At 39.1% G+C, this 19155-nt stretch overlaps 2 protein-coding genes across 9 annotated transcripts in view; one reads left to right on the top strand and one right to left on the bottom strand.

Moving 5' to 3' along the window:
- L3MBTL3 (L3MBTL histone methyl-lysine binding protein 3) overlaps positions 1–7780 on the top strand; it is a 108677-nt gene extending 100897 nt beyond the window's left edge. For all 5 annotated transcript variants that reach the window (XM_031456309.2, XM_031456311.2, XM_031456308.2 and 2 more), the window contains one exon: positions 5938–7780. In XM_031456309.2, coding sequence (XP_031312169.2) covers positions 5938–6081 — 144 coding nt within the window. In that variant the 3' untranslated portion in view covers positions 6082–7780. The remainder of the gene's footprint in view (positions 1–5937) is intronic.
- The window catches only part of SAMD3 (sterile alpha motif domain containing 3), an 80518-nt gene continuing 62763 nt past the window's right edge, over positions 1401–19155 (bottom strand). For 3 of the 4 annotated variants that reach the window (XM_031456312.2, XM_064486704.1, XM_064486706.1), the window contains 4 exons: positions 15875–16075; positions 11158–11329; positions 10564–10646; positions 9847–10357 (listed from right to left, as the gene is read on the bottom strand). In XM_031456312.2, the coding sequence (XP_031312172.2) occupies positions 10130–10357; positions 10564–10646; positions 11158–11329; positions 15875–16075 (684 nt within the window). In that variant the 3' untranslated portion in view covers positions 9847–10129. Of the gene's footprint in view, positions 2948–9846; positions 10358–10563; positions 10647–11157; positions 11330–15874; positions 16076–19155 lie in introns of those variants that run through there. The other variant, XM_064486705.1, reaches the window with a different exon arrangement.

The following is a 19155-nucleotide window of genomic DNA, read 5'->3' as shown; positions in this document are numbered from 1 at the left end:
CTTTGTGGATTATTCTCAATTTCTGATCCCTGAGCGGACTTAAGATCCCTGCAGGGAGCTGTTGCTCTTTCTTTGAAAGAATCCTGTAGTCATTACCTTTGAAAATGATGAAACAGTTTTAAAAATAAATTTCTAGTCCATCGATTTTATAAATTCTATTTTTGGTTCTGTTGCTTCTAGACAATCCATATACATTTGCTCTATTTATTTAAGATTCAAATTTAGATGATATTTTTTGAGTAATTTTTTTCTTCATATTATCTTTGGAGACACTCCTCAGGCACCAAATATCCTCAAAGGCAGATCCTTTTGAAGAATGAGTCAGTGAATGTTCTCTGTCCACATGTGTCATTCATGTATTCATCCCATTATTCACTTACCTGTGAACTCTTGTTAAATTCCTACCATGTGTATGTGACTTCGTGTAATGCCCTGGTGAGAAGGTTAATTGAGAGATAATAGAACACGATCCTTGCTCTCAAATGTCCCACAAGGTGAGCAAGCACTGGTTTTGGGTCCTGGATGTAAAGCAGAAACAAATCTAACTAAAATCTTGTAAGTCATCTCTAAAAGGCAAAGTGCAGGTGTTTGGATGGGCTATTATTTGAAACCATCTTTGACTTCTCTTTCTCTTACTCACACCACATTTAATCTCTTGAAAATCCTATTAAGTGTATTTTAAAAACATACAGGGATTCTGACTTTCAACTACCTCTCCACCTCCACCACTGCCTGTCTGGTCGGAGCCACCATCATCTCCCACCTGGATTAAAGCAGTAACCTCCTAACCATCCTCCCAGCTTCCATTTCTGCTCCCCTATAATTTATTTCCAGCATAGCCAGGGTCATGCTGCTAAAACGTAGTTCAAATCATGCCACTCCTCTGTTGAGATTTTTCTGGTAGTTAAATCAGAGCAAAAGCCAAAATCCTCACAAGGGCTACAATCTGACCACTGGACTTCTTGGTCCACTCTGTTCCCCCACTTTATACACTGTTCCACATGTTATCCAGGCTCCCTCTGTCTCCTCCCTCTGCCTGGTGCTCTCCCTCCAGATGTTCACATGGCTCACTCCCTCTACTCAGCCGCCACCTCTCAATTATCCTACCCTGAATGTCCTCCTTCAACTTGCCACCTGCCACCACACATCCGTCCCGGCCCCTACTGCCCACTCACCTCCCCAACCAGCGCTTTCTTCATAGCACTAATTGCTTTTAGAATTACTAATTAATTTGTTCTTATGGCTTTTGCTTATACAGTCTGTCTCCCACTACTAGAAGGTAAACTCCACAAGGAATTTTTGTCTGCTTACTTGCTTTTGTTTTTATCTGTTTTATTCCCTGTTATATGCCCAGACCCAAGAAGAATATCTAGAATATAATTGATGTTTAGTAAGCTTTTATTGGGTGAATATACTCATACCTTTACACTCTGAGAAAGACATTCAAAGAGCATGTCGCTGTGATTTGCAGAGTTAAAACACTGTAAAAAGAACCGTCAGTCCACAGTGGAAAGAATAATGAAATTTGGGCAAGAAACCCCCAAGTTCAAAATCCTCCTTCAGAGTTTTGGGACGTTAGCAAGATACTTAATCTCTGGAGTTAGACCAATTTATATGCATTACAAAGCAAACAAAAAATAAACCCAGGAATACACTGCAGTGATCCCTGTTCTTAGAAAGTTCTTGAACTGTTTACTTCTTTCCAGTGGAGGCTCATCCTTATGGCCCCACCTCAGAGCAGCATGTATGTAATACACTGACTCTAGCCGCAAGATGATTTTTGCCTTCCCAGGGTAACCATAAAAATAATAATCTACCAAAATTTATCCTTCTCATCCCACTTCTAACTTTCAGATCCCAGCCTTGTAATTTTCTGAATGTTCCTTTTCATCAGTCATCTGTCACTTTAAACTCCTACAGTCTCAGAAGAAGACTCAGTAGGGTCCAAGGTTGTAATAAACCGCTCACTCTTTGTAGTGAGCTCCTTGGGAGCCGGTGTGTGAGTTGACATTTTTGTTAATGACTCAGAAGACTTCCATCAGACCCTTCATTCTCCCACGGTCTGCCTGGGTTGAGTGAAGTGTAAATAGATCTGCTTCTCTTGTTGGCCTTGATTCTCAGAAGGCTGTCACAGCACAAGCACATGGGACCACAGCAAATGTTTCCAGAAAACAATAGAAACGGGTTTCTCATGGCTGTCACTTACCTTGTCTTACACTTAGAAATTAACATCACAATGTCTTTACTTTGAGTTTATGACAGTAGGATGTTTCCTTGCTGAAAAGCAGCAATTTTTTTCCACAAAAAAAGTTGTTACTTGGAGTTGTATAAGATGACTCTAGTTCTTCCTGATTAAGTATTTATTAAGCAATTTAAATTTATAGGTTTTTATTTTTAGAGGAAAGAGGAAAATTTCAAGAAACTGCTACTTAATTACTTTAGCCTTTATTTAGTGAACTGAATACAGAATTTAGGGTAGGATTCGTTTGCTGCTGTAACAAAGTACCATAAACCAGCAGCTTAAACAGCAAAAATTTATTATCTTCCAATTCTGAGGCCAGACATCTGAAGAAGTGTAGAAGTCATCACGTTAGCAGAGTAGCTTCCTTCCGAGGGCCAGGAGGAAGCTCTCTCCTCGGCTTGTGGATGGTGTTCCCTGGTTGTCTTCACGTTGTCCTCTATCTGTATGTGTCTGTCTGTGTCCAAATCGCCCCTTTTCATAAGGACAGCAGTCATCTTGGATTAGGGGCCCACCCTGCTATGGTATGACCTCACCTTAACTGATGACAGTGCAGTGACCCTGCTTCCAAATAAAGTCACATTTGAAGGTTACTGGAGATGAGCTCTTCAGCATATGAATTTGGGAAGGACACAGTTCAATCCCTAATTCCACACGGCTGCCAAGGTTCCTTACGTACTCTGAGGCTGAGAGCAAAAGTGTGTTTTGCTTTTTGTACAAAATGAGAAAACAGAGAAGTGAATTTATTTTTTTAAGGTGGTCGAACTCCCTAAGAGCTGAAAATTATACAAGAAGACTACTCCTGTGCTGTACCCATGAAGTGAGACATTATCTTCATAGAGTTGTATCTTGGAACGTCACAGCATTCTATTCTGTACAGCATAGACGTTTAGTCTTAGAAGAGACCCAGAGAGAGGAAAGATGTGTCTTACAATTACCCAAGGTGGAGGAGAACCAGTCTACAACTCTTCACACGAGTCTCATGTTCCCCAGCTACACTGTGGGTTGCCCTTGTTAGTAATTGCTTTTCTTCTGTATTTGAAGAATAATTATGGCCATTCCAAAAATGAATGTTATTGCAGTTTTCTTTTCTTCATGGTGGAAAGCTGATTTTTTTTTTGAATGTTAGCATGTAGCTGATGTGTTTGCCTGAATTCCTTTGATTATAGCCACAAATATTTATGTACTTACTCAGATCTCATTCTAAAACCTGCCATGCAAGGTAGCAGGATACAAGATTAACATATAGAAATCAGTTGCATTTCTTTATACTAACAATGAAATAGCAGGAAAAGAAAGTAAAGAAACAATCTCTTTTAAAATAACTAAATACAATAAACAATACAATAAATCACCAAAACAATAAAATACTTAGGAATAAATCTGACCAAGGAGGTGAAAGACATACATGGAGAACTACAAAACACTGATTAAGGAAATTAAAGATGACTTAAAGAAATGGAAAGATATCCCATGTTCTTGGATTGGAAGAATCAATATTGTTAAAATGGTCATACTGCCCAAGGCAATCTACAGATTTAATGTGATCCCATCAAATTACCATGACATTTCTCACAGAACTAGAACAAATAATACTGGAATGTATATGGAATCACAAAAGACCCAGAATTGCCAAAGCAATACTGAAGAAAAAGAATGAAGCTGGAATAATGACCCTCCCAGACTTCAGACAATACTGCAGAGGTAGAGTAATCAAAACCGCCTGGTACTGGCACAGAAACAGACATATGGATCAATGGAACAGAACAGAGAGCCCAGAAATAAACCCACAGACCTACGGTCAATTTAGCTTCAACAAAGGAGGCAAGACTATACAATGGAGAAAAGACAGTCTCTTCAGCAAGTGATGTTGGGAAAACGGGACAGCAGCATATAAATCAGTGAATTTAGAACACTCCCTCACTCCATACACAAAATAAACTCAAAACGGCTTAAAGACTTAAATATAAGACAAGATACAATGAACCTCCTAGAAGAAAACATAAATCTTGGCAGTGTTCTCCTAGGGCAGCCTACCCAGGCAATAAAAATAAAAGCAGAAAATAAACAAATGGGACCTAATTAAACTTACAAGCTTTTGCTCAGCAAAGGAAACCATAGGTAAAACAAAATGACAACCTATGGAATAGGAGAAAATATTTGCAAATGATGCTACTGACAAAGGTTTAATTTCAAGAATACATAAATAGCTCAAACAAAACAAACAACCCAATCCAAAAATGGCTAGACGACCTAAACAAGTAGTTCTCCAGTGAAGACGTACAAATGGCCAATAGGCACATAAGAAAATGGGAGAAAACATATGCAAATGATGTGACTGACAAGGGATTAATTTCCAAAATGTACAAACAGCTTATACAACTTATCATCAAAAAAACAAACAACTCAATCAGAAAATGGGCATAAGATCTGAATAGAAATTTCTCCAAAGAAGACATACAGACAACAAACAGGCCATAAAAAGATGCTCAGTATTGCTAATTATCAGAGAAATGCAAGTCAAAACTGAGGTATCACCTCACACCAGTCAGAATGGCCATCATTCAAAAGTCCACAAACGATAAGTGCTGGAGAGGGTGTGGAGAAAAGGGAACCCTCCTACACTGCAGGTGGGAACGCAGTTTGGTGCAGCCATTATGGAAAACAGTATGGAGATTCCTCAAAAAACTAAAAATAAACTTACCTAATGATCCAGCAGTCCCACTCCTGGGCATATATATGGAGGGAACTCTAATTCGAAAAGATAACATGCACCCCAATGTTCATGGCAGCACTATATACAATAGTCAAGACATGGAAAGAACCTAAGTGTCCATCGACAGATGACTGGATAAAGAAGTGGTATATTTATACAGCGGAATACTGCTTAGCTATAAAAAAAGAATAAAATAATGCCATTTGCAGCAACATGGATGGACCTGGAGATCATTCGAAGTGAAGTAAACCAGAAAGAGAAAAAAAAAATACCATTTGATATCACTTATATGTGGAATCTATAAAAAAAAAAAAGGATAGTAATGAACTCATTTATAGAACAGAAACAGATTCACAGACATAGTAAACAATCCTATGGTTACTGGGGAAAAGGGAGTGGGAAGGGATAAATTTGGGAGTTTGAGATTTGCAAATGTTAGCCACTATATATAAAATTAGACTTAAAAAATTTCTGTATAGCACAGGGAGCTATATTCAGTATCTTGTAATAACCTTTAATGAAAAAGAATATGAAAACAAATACACGTATGTGTATGCATGACTGGGACCTTGTGCTGTACACCAGAAATTGACACATTGTAACTGACTATACTTGAATAAAAATAAATAAAAAAATAAAACCTGCCATGATAAGAACTGGGTTTGGGGCATTCTAGATTTTTCCAAGTTCTTGACTCAGTGCCTATGTCAGAATAATCACAGAAAAATATGGGCTCCTTGCACTTTCTATGGGCTGATTTTTCAGATCAATGAATTTGACTTTCTCCCAGTCCACATTTGGGGGTGGGTGGTGTTGTAGATAAGAAAGGTCCACTTACCAGGAAATGTTGTTTGTACACATGAACTCCCATCCGTGCCGTTTCAGTGTTGCTATGTACAAGACAGCTGATAATTTAACCTTGAATATGTTTCACGACTCTATGTCCAATTAACTCACAATCTTTTTTTTCCTCCCATTTTAGCAAATTGATGGAGAAGCATTTCTGCTTATGACCCAGACAGACATTGTGAAAATTATGAGCATTAAGTTGGGCCCTGCTCTCAAAATTTTCAATTCTATCCTGATGTTCAAAGCCGCAGAGAAGAACTCTCATAATGAACTTTGAGGATGGTGAATTCTGACTACCATCAGCTTTCTGCTTTAAAGCTCATGTTTTATTCAAAGCACAAAGACAGTTGTAACTCCTAAGTGAGAAGTCTCCAAAACTCTAAAGAGCAATGCTATCAGATTATTTATATTCCTCAAGAGACAATATATATGAATTCTTACGAAAGTGCTTGAGCTTTTAACCAGGTACTGTCTAACAACAGTCATCTTTCGGTTCTGTTCACTGAGCTAAATTTATCTTTGTAAATCTTTTTGAGGTTGGGGAGTCGGGGGGAAGGGGGACTTCATTAATTATTTATGGACAAAGTCGGGGTGGGGCAGAGTAAGAACTTCTGGCATTTTGTAAACATTGTTGAATTCTCTTTCATGTACGCTTTTTCTTTTTCAATACTTTCAGGAGCCTTTTTATATAATCAAACTTCAACTTAAACCAAATTAGTCAAAACCTGGCTAAATTTAGCCAGCGGGACTGTTACCGGTATTGTTAATTCTGTGCCATATTTTGAATTGCAGCATTATGCTGAGTATAACTTCGCAAGTCCTGATACTGCCTAACTGCTTGTCATAATCTGTTGGGGCTGAATAGTGGTAAAAATTACCTTTCTTTAAATCAGTGTTTTTACTTTTGCACGCCATTATGAAATGTTAAATTACTTTTCACCAGCATCTTTACTATAATTACCAAAAACATGTATATAAATAATGAACTTGAAAAATAAAATATATAAGCATAAATAAATTAGGTGACGTATTTGAATGGCATCAGTCTCACACATCATGGTGCCCTGCGTGTTTACAAGACTCCAGTGATATCAAAGGAAAAAAGGAATATGGGGGGAGGGGGTGCTGTTTGTATGATCTTGATCTTGAACTATTTATGAGATTATCTTGAGCTTCTCTCTAATCGGCATTGAAGTAACTGTGGTGCTTCTCAGAGACGAAAGGCTCATTCTGTCGATAGAAACACTAATCCAGAAAGAGCTCTGCCTCAGACCTCGCAGGGTCCTCCAAACCCAAAGGTTTTCTTCAGGATTGGCTGAAGAGAGAGTATATAGATTTTCCTGAAGAGGCAAGATGTGAGGGAGCAACATCAATCAATACCGAGATTCTAAATGCTCGAAAATCAGGGAGGCGACTTTACAAAGCAATTATTCAAAAAGCTCCGTTTTGGAGACTCTTTGTAAAACAGTTCGCCTCAATGTATAAGCCTACAGATGCACTTTAAATGAAAGCCCTTGATAACCTATAGACTGATGATAGCTGGTAGTGTTTCTTTTGCAAGAATGCATTTCCAACACAAAAGGTAAATCGTTTTATCAGCCTTTGTATGTAACTTCTGATTCCAGGATTGGATTTTTATTCAAGGACTCTTTTAAAAGTAGAAAGTAAGTTTGTAGCATGCTGTCTGAATTCTGGGGAAAGTTCCACCTCTCTCCTCTTTTGCTCTCATTTTTTTCTCATGTAGGATTCCCTTGATATCCCTGTGGGAAGTCTATTAGTGGTCCTTCGCATTTGTCATAATTCAAGGTAAAACAGGGCCCATGACCTCTGCAGTGCCCCATTCATTTCTTTGCATGAATCTGCTTTAAAAAAGGTTTTCGTTGTTGACTTTTTTTAATGTTTTGTTCAGAATTTGTACATTCAAGTTGCACTTGTTATACCTGACATGAATGAAATAAAAATCTTAATTACAGATACTTTTTTTTTTACGTATGTATGATTTTTGAGAAAGCTTGTCAAATAGGAGGGGCGAATGAGAGCAGCAACAATATCAAACATGTGGGCATTAGATAGCTGTGGGGATGCATCTGTAGGATTCGCAGTTGTTTGTCAAACTATGTCCCAGATGATGTGAAGAGCATCAAAAAAAAAAATTCAAAAAATCTTATTGTTAAGTAGGATTCACACCCATTGGGGACTTCTTTCCAGTTTAAAGCATGTATTATTTTTAAAAAGAGCCTTTTATATCTTACTGAAAACATCTACTCATTCTAGGAAGCATGTTATATGTTAGAAGCAAGGCATTGAGTGTTCCTACGAGGGTGGAACATCCACCGCAAGAAGTGGAAACCTCTCACCATTCCACCCCTGGTATACAGTCTAATAAGATTGAACAGGGGAAGTAGGGAGCCATGATGACAGGGATGTCCCTGAAATGAGAGAAGCAGACTTGGGGTAAGACAAAAGGGAGGGATGGGGAATGTGGAAGCTGACAAGACTTTCCCATCTAAAGGCATTTTTTAAAAATCACAAACACTCTGCCAGCCACATAGAGACCTGTCTGCAGGTTGAAAAGTACCCCTAGGCCACCATTTTTCAGATTCTAGATTCACTGGCCCCATCCTCCAAAGAAAATAGGTCCAGGTTGGTCAAGCAATACTGAATATTCGCTAAGCAGCACGGCCGTGCTGGGCACTGGAGAATGATACATCACTGAAAGAAACAATAAAGCTTAACGTGAATCTGCCCTCATGATCAGCTCACGTCTGTCAAGTTTGGAGCCAGACTTCTCTTCAGTTTCCCTGCAGCCCAACCCCCTCTCTCTCTGCCCGAGCCTAAAGGAACAAAGAGAGGCTTTCATTCAAGGCCAAGATAGAGATTGCAGACCTCCTAGGGAAAGGACTCTTTAAGAACTTGGTAAATTCATTTGGGAGAAGAGGAATAAGATCATGCAACTTGAATAATCAGGGGACAAGAAAGAAATTTTCTAAGGAACTAAAGGCATGTTGTATCATGACTGGAATAGGGACTAGTTACGCAAAAGTGAAACGTACAGATTTGTTACTTACTCTGCCCGTCCACTCTCGTGTTTGTTAGTGGGAAGTAGTCCTCGCCGAGGTGGGCGGCTGGTCTGTTCTTTTATCTCACTGACTTAAGCATTTTAATGAACAGAGAGGAAGATAGTATTTTGCAGAATTTTTCAGAGATATATGTTTTAAAAATATATTTTAATAATTCATATAAATCCCTTCTTAAACTTAAAAATTTAATTTGAATGAAGTAGCCCAGGAAAAATGTCCATCGCATTGTGATGCAATATTAGCCCACTCAAATTCTTCAGCCTCTAAACCAGCTGGTTCTGTCGAAACTAAGTAACAATGAGATTGTGATGAAGACAGCAAGGGACACCTTAAAACTGTAATGTTGGATGAGTTGCAACATGGGCCGGTGGGCTGGGTGAGCACCAGGACAGGGGCTCCTGAGGGAGGTTGAGGAAGGGCCCTAACCTGGAAACCAGAAGCCGGGGTCCAAGTGGCCCTGGAAGTGAAAAGCTAGTTCCTTATTACAGAGACAAACAAGCCTAAGGGGCAACCAGGACAGATGAGAACACCGGAGGTCAAGATGAGGGAAAACCAGAAACCATGTGGGAAGACAGGAACCAGGCATGTCACTGTACCTCAAGGCGGGAACACTGTCACAGATGATCAAAACCTGTGCCGGTGAGACCCGCCAGCAGTGAGGAGACCTCAGGAATGCAGCAGCCCTGGTTCTCAGGAGTGACAAGGAAACAAACCCCCCGGGGCAGGTCAGCTGAGGGAAAGAGGAACCAGGGAGTATGTGCATCTTCTTAAAATGTGCAAGTTTAAGGTGTTTTCAAGCAATGTCAGACCAAAGAGGCAGAACCCCAGGCCACAAATGTGCAGCTCCTGGGCATTAAGTCTCAAAAGTAGGCACATTAAATGCAAGGCCAAACCCTAACCCAAACGAAGGATTTAGGTAAATCTGAAGCATAGAATCTTTTAAAATCTAATGTCCCGTTGAAAGTGTTAACTTGGATTGGAAACTCTTAGACCTCAAAATAGCTCTTTAATTAAGCAGTAGTATATTACAGAACTTCACAAAGAATTTAAGTATGGAAGGGTAAAGTTAGAAGGCATTGATACTCATTCGAATCTTACGAGACAAGTTGATTTTCTAATATCTACCTCTACTAAATCAAAACAGCTTTTTATAGTTTCAGCCGTCCAGGAGATCAATTCTGACCAAATATCTAGCATGCTATTAAGTGACTGAGTATTGAAATCCTACTTCCTTTTCCTTTTCTTTCATGGACTATGCTCATCAAAAATCAGTGTCTCTAGGAAGTTGAGGGTTTGGGACAGTTTTCTTGGACACTGGATCCCAAATACATGGAAGGCAGCTATGAGAGAAGCCAAAGCTGTAACACAGTCATCCACCTTTGTGAGTCTCTCTTTTTCTAAATACAGAGAAAATTCGCAAACATCCCTGTTGAAAGGGTTCTTAACTTCTAACACAGGTGTGGACACTTGCACCTGAAAAAAAGACTACAATAGAGTCACCATTGCATGATGTGTGAAATAGCTGAATAATACAAGGTGCCTCAATTTAACCAAGATATTACAATAAGTGAGCTTGTTGTAATTAAGCATATTTGTAAATAAACAGCAGGCCACCAACCTACTTCAAATAAATTACCATACAAAGATATGAAATGTCAAACCAATGATCACTGACATACCTTCTCATTCAAAATGACAAAAAGGCTGGGATCCTCCCCAAAAACATCTGGTAGGAGTAAGCACATGGCTGTCATCTTCATATCTGTCAAAGCAAACATGCTTACAGTCCAAGTAAAACTAATTTCTTACAACTGTCAGCAAAGTGTAAAAACACGTGGATTTTTTAATTGTCACCTTCTGCAGAGAACACACTAGCCTTCCTTAGGTCAGTGTTTCCTTACTAATTTTTTTGACCAACATCCCCTTCTACTAAACATTCAAGATCTCCTGTTCTGCCCTCCAGATCACTGCCAGAAGATAAGAGTTCAGTACTCTGCTCATCAGCCAGGATGATTTCGTTGTACTTTACCCTTGTGGTTTGTAAATTACCTTGTGTGCGAAACTAACAGGTTATTAGTTTCCTAAATACAATTTTACAGTATCGAGTGTACTTTTTAAATCTATACCTCAACTCCTCCTATTTGAGAATTTTTTTTCTTTTCCATATGCTGTTTCACTGAATTTTTACTTATTACCAGCGTATACCTTTCCTAATTATCCTGAATTACACAGATAACAGAGACCAGATTACCCTATCCCCCAGGTTTACTAACGTTTCAACGTGTCTTCATCTGTATGCTGTTTCACTTTTTCTTGCAATGCAATATTGATTGGATTGTCCACCAAAGAAAAAGAAGCCAGTATATTTTCCGAATAGGATTCCAAAATGTGCCTTGTTTTCTTATAAATATCTGTTCTTGTGAGAAGCTGGAATTCTCTGAACATCTGAAAGGAAAAGATTACAAGAAAAGCTAATGTATAGAATGTAAGGAAGTAAATTACTCTTTAGAATTATATTAAGCTTTGAATGCTAGTCTATATACTAGATATTTGATTATCTTTAGTGCAGAAGTGAAGACTTAGGACAGAGGAGGAGAAAAGAATGAAAGCCTTAAGTGAATAAGAAAAGATAATGGACACGATAAACTTCTAAGCCTGTAGGATTAAAACTGGATGCAGACTCAAGTAAACGAGGGTTACAAAGTACATAATGCATATTTTGGCTGTTTGGGTGACCCCCACTAATATTATGGGATCTTACATTCCTTTAGGTAAACTACATTGGTATGTTTCGGCAGTGTCGAACAGGAGGCAAAAGAAGATGATAGTCAGATTTTAGAAAGCCAACCTTAAAAAATACCTAACCATGGTATCCTAAAGGAGAAAGAACTTTAAAGACTGTACGATCAGACAGAGACAAAGGGTGACAAACAATTCAAGTGTAGGTTTGACTACAAGATAAAAGCAAAACCAGTTTACCTGTATGGAAACCCCTTTACTCAAAAACACCTCTTCCTACCACTGTCTAAATTCTTCTCTTCAGAGAATTCCACCACCACTGTCCTCCTCCCGACTTTTTTTGATAGAGTGGTATTAAAAGACTGTTCATTACCCACACAAGTAGCAATTATGTAATCATCACTTTCCTAAAACTCTAAAGAACAGTTACATATTACCCACTGGGTCTCATCGTTTCTTGAATATTTTGGTGGATCATAAATTGCCCAAAGATAAGGTCCAAAAATTAAGTTATCAGAAAACTGGAATGCATACTCGAAAAGGTGCAGTGGCTCTGTTATCAGGCAACTCTCAGTGGACCACTAATCTAGATTAACACCCTAAAAAGAACCTCTCTCAGTAGGGAGATGTGAAGTGAAGCATAAGGAGGGTAAATATTGCCCACTATCTTTAGTGCATAGCCTAGGAATTTTTTAGAACTTAAAAAAAAAAAGTCAAATTTATATTAAAGTTGCAGAAAGAGTAAATAGAGCTCACAAGTGCCCTTCATGCAACTTCCCCAAATGCTAACATTTCTGATCCATCTGAAAGTGAGCTGTAGACATGACGCCCTCTTAACCCTTAAATCTTCATTGTGTATTATTAGTCCTTGTACTTAGGAAGGGCAGGGACACTCTCCTGTATAACCACAGCATAACCATCAAAATCAGGAAAAGCTAATCCAAGGACCTCATGCAAGCTTGCCAGTTGTTGCACTCACATGCTTTGTAAGTCCAGGATCTAATCCAGGAACACATGTGAGATTTAGACATGTTTGTTTAGTCCCCTCCAGTCTGAAACAGCACCTTAGCTTTCCTTATATTCCTCGATGTTTCTGAAAAGTGGAGGCCAATAACTTTGCAGAACGTCCTTCATTCTAGGTCTGTATGATGTTTTTTCATGATTTGTGTATTTTTGGCAAGAATGCTGGCACTTCTCACTCCATCGAGAAGATGGTAATTTGTCCCATCATTGAAGATACTTTTATCACTTGGTTAAGATGTCTTCTGCCAGGTTAATTAACATATATGTTATATTTATTCATAGTTGTGTTTTATAGAAAGGTAACTCTAGTTGACCTAAGTATCTTGTCCCTCCTGTAACTTTCATCCATAAGATTTAGCATCCACTAATGATCCATGCCTGAATCAGATATTACTATGATAGTTGCCAAATGGTGATTTTTCAAATCCTGTCATTCTTTCTAAATTTACTGGCTTTCTATTCTGAGGCATAGCTTTCTTTTCCCCCATGTTAATTATTTATTTATTTATATCACTACAGAATAATAAATTTCCATTTTACTCAAATGACCATATATGTGGTCCTTTTATTATTTATATTAAAGCTCAGATTGTCCAGATTTGGCCAATAGGAGCTGCTTCAAGCTGACTCCTGTGTCTTTTTGACATTCTGTGAGCATGTCCTTAATTTCTGACACTACACAATATTTCAGGCTCATCTTGTGTTTTTTCCTGCCCCAGCCTTAGAGTCAGCTACTTTCCCAAGAGCCCTGGGTACCTTTTAATGGAGAATGATTTTTCTAAACTAAGATTTTAGCCCTAGATGTGCACATTGCTACATTGGTGTTATTGTTCTGTTGTTGAAATCGTTTCTCAATAAGGTGAAGACTGGAGCATCACAAAAGATTTGTTGGAAAATTTGAGGAATCATTTAAATTTGAGTTTGGTATTTTGTCCCTCAGAACATCTTCCAGCTTGTCAGTTCCAACATCCACTGGGTCCCAGTAACAAATTGCTAGTTGATAATATTTTAGATAGTCTCATAAAGTACATTTTTCAAGTTTTTTATTTTCCTGTTGACAGTTTTTTGAGAGGAGGGCAATGATGAGTGCTGGTGGTGGTGGATAGTCTGTGTGAACTCCTGGGACCAGCTTCCCCCAGTGGCTGCTTCTACTCCACCACACCTGCATCCCCAAGCACGTCACCAGGTGTTTTCACACTGGTGGTAGCAATAGCTGATGGGGGAGGTTTGAAGAAGGGACAGCTGTCCTCCTATAGGGATTTGGGTATTTTTTGAGTTGTTTTTGTTTGTTTGTTTGTTTGTTTTTTTAATGGAGGTACTGGGGATGGAACCTAGTACCTCGGGCATGCTAAGCACACACTCTACCACTTGAGCTATACCCTCCCCGCTTAACTGGATTTCTAAGTAAAGTCAAGCTTGCTTTATTTTCAGAAACACAGTAAGAGTGTTATAAATTCTACATCCCAGCTAGTCACAGGAGGCTGAGTTAGGGAGGTACTTCCTGAAGAAGCATCAAACATTTAAACCTTTTGTTTAAAACAACAAGTAGAGCCAACTTTATTCAGCAAGTACAGTCATTGCCAAAGCTATACCTCAGCCTGCATTTTGGATACAAAGGGTGAAATACCTGAGGGAATGGGAGGAAATGATTTACAGATGCCAGGGTGGGAGACCTAGACAGAGCAGGAGACAGACAGCCTTTGATCTGAAATCCCTCTGCCCTTCATTCAGGCTATAATGGACCCCACATTTACTATCAACCATGATTCTTTGAAAGGTTGCTGAACCGTAGCTCATCTGCTTTAATCACTAAAACTTTGTAGGCTGCACTTCAATGAAAACCTCAAAGGCTGCAGCATCAGTGACCAGAGCAGCCTTACTAACTGCTATGGACTGAATGTTTGTGTCCCGCAACCCCCACCCCCCAAAATTACCTAGCAATGTGATGGTATCAGGAGGTGGGGTCACTGGGAGATGATGAGGTCATGAGGACAGCACCCTCATAAATGGAATTAGTGCCCTTATACAAAAGCCCCCTGAGAGCTAGCTTGCCCCTTCATCTCTGTAAGGTGACAGCTAGGAGGAAAGGGGCTCTCACAGACACTGCCTCTGCAGGTGTCTTGATCTTGAACTTCCTGACTCTAGAACTGTGAGAAATACATTTCTATTGTTTAAGCTACTCAGTCTATGGTATTTTTGTTATAGCATCTGGAATGGACTAAGACACCAACCATCTACTAACTCATTCAGCATTAAAAAAAAAAATCAGTACTTCATTTGTATTTTACACATAGTACTCTTCGAAGTACTTTGGGAAATACTACAATGTTTGGAACATGCTCCTCACATTTAAGGAGTTTATAGACCATCTGTTTGACAGGTTTTGCTTTGAATGTATATTTTGTACATGTGTCAATCTGGCATCCTCTTCTAAAAGCCAGAGGCTATCAGCTATTACTGTTCCTAGCAACCCAAAGATTAAGGAGAAAGAAAGTAATAAATGAGGTAGGGTTACAGAGAGACAATTAAATAAAACAATCCATGTAAAGCATTGAGAGCATGCCTGCTACTAATAATAAACACGTAGATGTTTGCTATAAATGTTATTATTAAAATAAAATATGCAGGCAAATTCTTACTTCAGTTTTTTTGGGGGGGGAGAAAAGCATGTGAAACTCTTCATTTCCCGTTTGGTCGATTGCACCCACAGAATTCTTCCATGAAATGTACTCTGACGAGTTTTTCATTATATACTACAGCTACAATTGTAGTAGGACCCTTTAATGGCCACTTTAAATAAACTAAATGGTAAACTGTTTAATTTACCCATTAAACGTCGTATGTTTTAAGACCACTTTATGAAATGACTTGGGATCATAAAGGAAATAGATTCTGAGTAATATTATATACTAACAGTCCTCTGATAACTATCTTGATTGTCTAAATGCATGAAAGGGAAACTGTTTCCCACTGTCAAACTACCCCAGAGTAAGTGGAGTCCCAGGCTCCACAACGTGTCCAATGAGGGCGAACTCTTTAAATCTGAAGGCAGCCAGTGTGTATCATCAGAATATGATCCCAAAGTCTTACTAAAGAGTCCTGGGGGTAGCCCCTTGGGCCTCACATATTCGACTGTGATTCACAACAACCATCTCGCTCCACTCCAAGGGGAAAGAGAAAAATCAATCTGGACACTCTAATCGGAGTATTAGAAGCAAATAAAGATACCTGATAAGGGCACTTCAGGAAAGGAAACATCTGAAGAATGTCCTTCAGAGGTGTTCTGCTGCTGATTAGCTTTCTTCTTATTTCCAAAGTCTGGCTCATCCTTCTATCAACTTCTCTCCAGTCCTTTTCTGTTTTCACATATTCTTGTTGGAACCAGTTAATATGTTCATCTACCTCAGAATCTAAATAAACAGCTTCCTTCTGCAAAATAGTTTCAAAATATTAATATGTTCCACGTTTCAAGTGGCAGTTTAATGCTTCATGAAAACTTGAATTATGGGCTGTGACTGCACACTCAATAATGCACTCATACGGCGAGCACGAATTCAGCCCGTATTAGTGTAGCTCCCCACTTCTCCAAGGAAACGGATGTCCTCCTTCTGACAGGCTGGCTTCCTCTGTAGTGCACACTGAGGGAACCAGTGGATGAGAAACATCTGAATCTTACAGACCAGTAGCAGCAGAGCAGACTGCTGGGTATCTGTAGATAGATTGGGGGCGGAGGGGTGGTGCTGAAAACGTAATCAAAGGGAGAGGACATGAAGCAGGGAACAGATCTCTCCTGGCCAAGGAATGCCAACAGATGAAGGGGAACTGTAGGAGTCACCTGTGGGCTTCGTGACTTCAAAGGAATCAGCATAAATCAACCAGAACATTAACTTGAGTTGGACCCAAATAAACTGGGTGACAAGCTTATGCCCTGCCTCCTGTATCGCACCAGGCTGGTCACGTGGAGAGGCTCTCTTCTCCAGCATCACAGTGACTGCAGCACCTCCGGGGTTGAGTGGAACAGCAGAAAGCTCAGCTCCAGCCAGCTTTTAGTCTAAGCCGGCAGCAGGTGCAGGGAATGAGGAGGACAGTATTTCTAGGTTATATCTCAACAGAAAATTGAGACTGCTTTTGAAGGAGTAAGACACGGCATGATTTCAAAGATACATTTATAATTCCCCTTCTCCCCCAGAGATGAATAAAAACTAACCTCAACTTTTCTTAAACGTAATTTTGTTCTACATCCTGCAATCTGAATAAGTTTGCAAAGGAAGTATCTAGTTATGAAAATTTAATAATTCTAAGTATATCATTAAAAATCTATTCAAAGGAACCTAGCAGATACTCTTAGCATTTGATTATCTAAGCAGTTTTTGCATGACTTTCAATTACATTTTATTTCTAAGCCAAAGAAAGCTAACACACAAAAGGACTTTGTGACTTTCAAAGTTATAGGGTACATATATTCCCAATAAGTATGAGAAGAAAATGTTCTGAGAGAAGTGAATTACAGTAGCCCCACTTCCCTGCAGAGGACACATTCTAAGACCCCTACTGGAAGCATGAAATGCAGACAGTACTGAACTCTGTATATACTGTGGTTTTCCCTTAATACATACTTATGATCAAGTTTAATTTATAAATTAGGCACAGTTAGAGATGAACAATAATAACTAAAAAAAAATAGAACAGTTATAATAATATAGGGTAATAAAATTTGTGTGAATGTGGTCTCTCTCTTTCTCAATATCTTATACAAACTTAATGCCTTTTCTGTCCTAACTAAGCACTTACTACTCACTGTGGCTGTGACTTTTGCAGTTTGAGGTACAACAGCAAAACTAGCACAAATTTCTTTTTCCACAATCTTATGGATGGAAGATTCATTCGTACCATAGATCCTAGCAATCTCAGCGTACGATTTTTTTCCTTTCTTAATGAAAGTGAGAACTTCCAAGTTTCCACTGAAATGAAGCAGTTTATGGCTTCCCTGGCATAGCTGAAGTGCCAACACAATTACCCTTGAGCTTTGGTGTCATTATTAAGTAAAATTAGAGTTAACTGAACACAAGCACTGTGATACCGCCACAGTCATCTGATAACAGTGGTGGCTACAAGTGACTAATGGCAGGATATGCTGGACAAAGGGACGCTTCACATCCCAGGTGGGACAGTGTGGAAGTGAGGTATTTCATCACACTCCTCAGAATGGCATGCAATTTAAAACTTATGAATTATTTTTACAATTCTCCATTTAATATTTTCAGACCACTGGTAATTAAAACCTCCGAGAGTGTAACTATGGATAATGAAGGACTACTGTATAAATACAGTGTTAGTAACTGAACACCTGGCAGTTAGTTAACTTAACATGTATTTGGAGGATTTTGGATGCAAGAACACCCTATAATCATTTATTAAACTCCTGCATTGCTGTTCCAGGTAGGGTGTAACCTTTTTTTTTCTTTTAAAGCACAAATTAACCTCTCTAAATAAACTGCCTAGATATTCCCAGTGTATATTTGATAAGACATTTCACATCAGAATCAGGCAAAATATTAGTTTTGTTTTCTTCATGTTTCAGACTGAGAAAAGTTCTTACAACTAAGGTGATAATGGAGATAATCTACTCCTAGAACTGAAGAACTGGAAAGAATCTCTAAATAAATTATCTGAAAAAAAAATTAAAACTAGGTACTTGTACTTAAAGTGAAATAGTGTTTCCCCATGTTTTAAGCATTTTTATTATGACATGGCAATACTTTTCACAGGTCTCACCAACCTAGATATAGTACACAGAGCGTGAAATTCCTGGGGAGGATGGCAGATCACCCAGATGCTCAAAAATGCCTCCATCACTTGAGGAAGTTTGCCCAGGAACAGGAGAATCGGTGAGGCATGGATCCAAAGCCTGCCATGCCATGCCTGGGGCCGCTGGCATTACTCAGGATGAGCAAGATGCTGCCGCTCTGCCTAAGAACCCCCAGACCTAAGAGCAACAGAAGCTTATCACTCGTGGGAAATGTCCATCTTGGGCCCAGATCCTCATCCTCTTCACCCAAAAAACTGGCTCCACCATCTAGAATGTCAGTTATCATTGCCAAAGAACAGGGAAAAATGGGGCACTGCGTACTGGGTCTTCAGTGCCCCCATCACTTCTGCTCACCTTTCATTAGTCAGAGTCAGTCTCATGGCCACATCTCCCTTCCAGGAAGATGAGAAGTACAGCCCTGCTGACTGTCTGGAGGAGACAAACTTATTAAATTGGTGAACAGCAATCACGTCCACCCTCACCTACCTCTGGGTTCCTTGTTATGTGAGAGCACAGCTCTTATAGTTTTACTCAATTTCAGACAGGGTTTCCTCTGAGCTACAGCCAAAACAGTAATAACTGAACACCAGAACACCCAGTTCTCAAACCAGAAAAAATTCCCTAAATGAATTCTATATCCGGCAAAACATCCTTCAATATGAAAGAGAGACTTAAGACATTCCTGGATAAATAAAAGAGA

Source organism: Camelus dromedarius, chromosome 6 (genome assembly GCF_036321535.1).
Source record: "Camelus dromedarius isolate mCamDro1 chromosome 6, mCamDro1.pat, whole genome shotgun sequence".
NCBI classification, from domain to species: domain Eukaryota; kingdom Metazoa; phylum Chordata; class Mammalia; order Artiodactyla; family Camelidae; genus Camelus; species Camelus dromedarius.
Note: the sequence above shows the minus strand (reverse complement) of the source record. Positions and strands in the feature narration are given on the sequence as shown.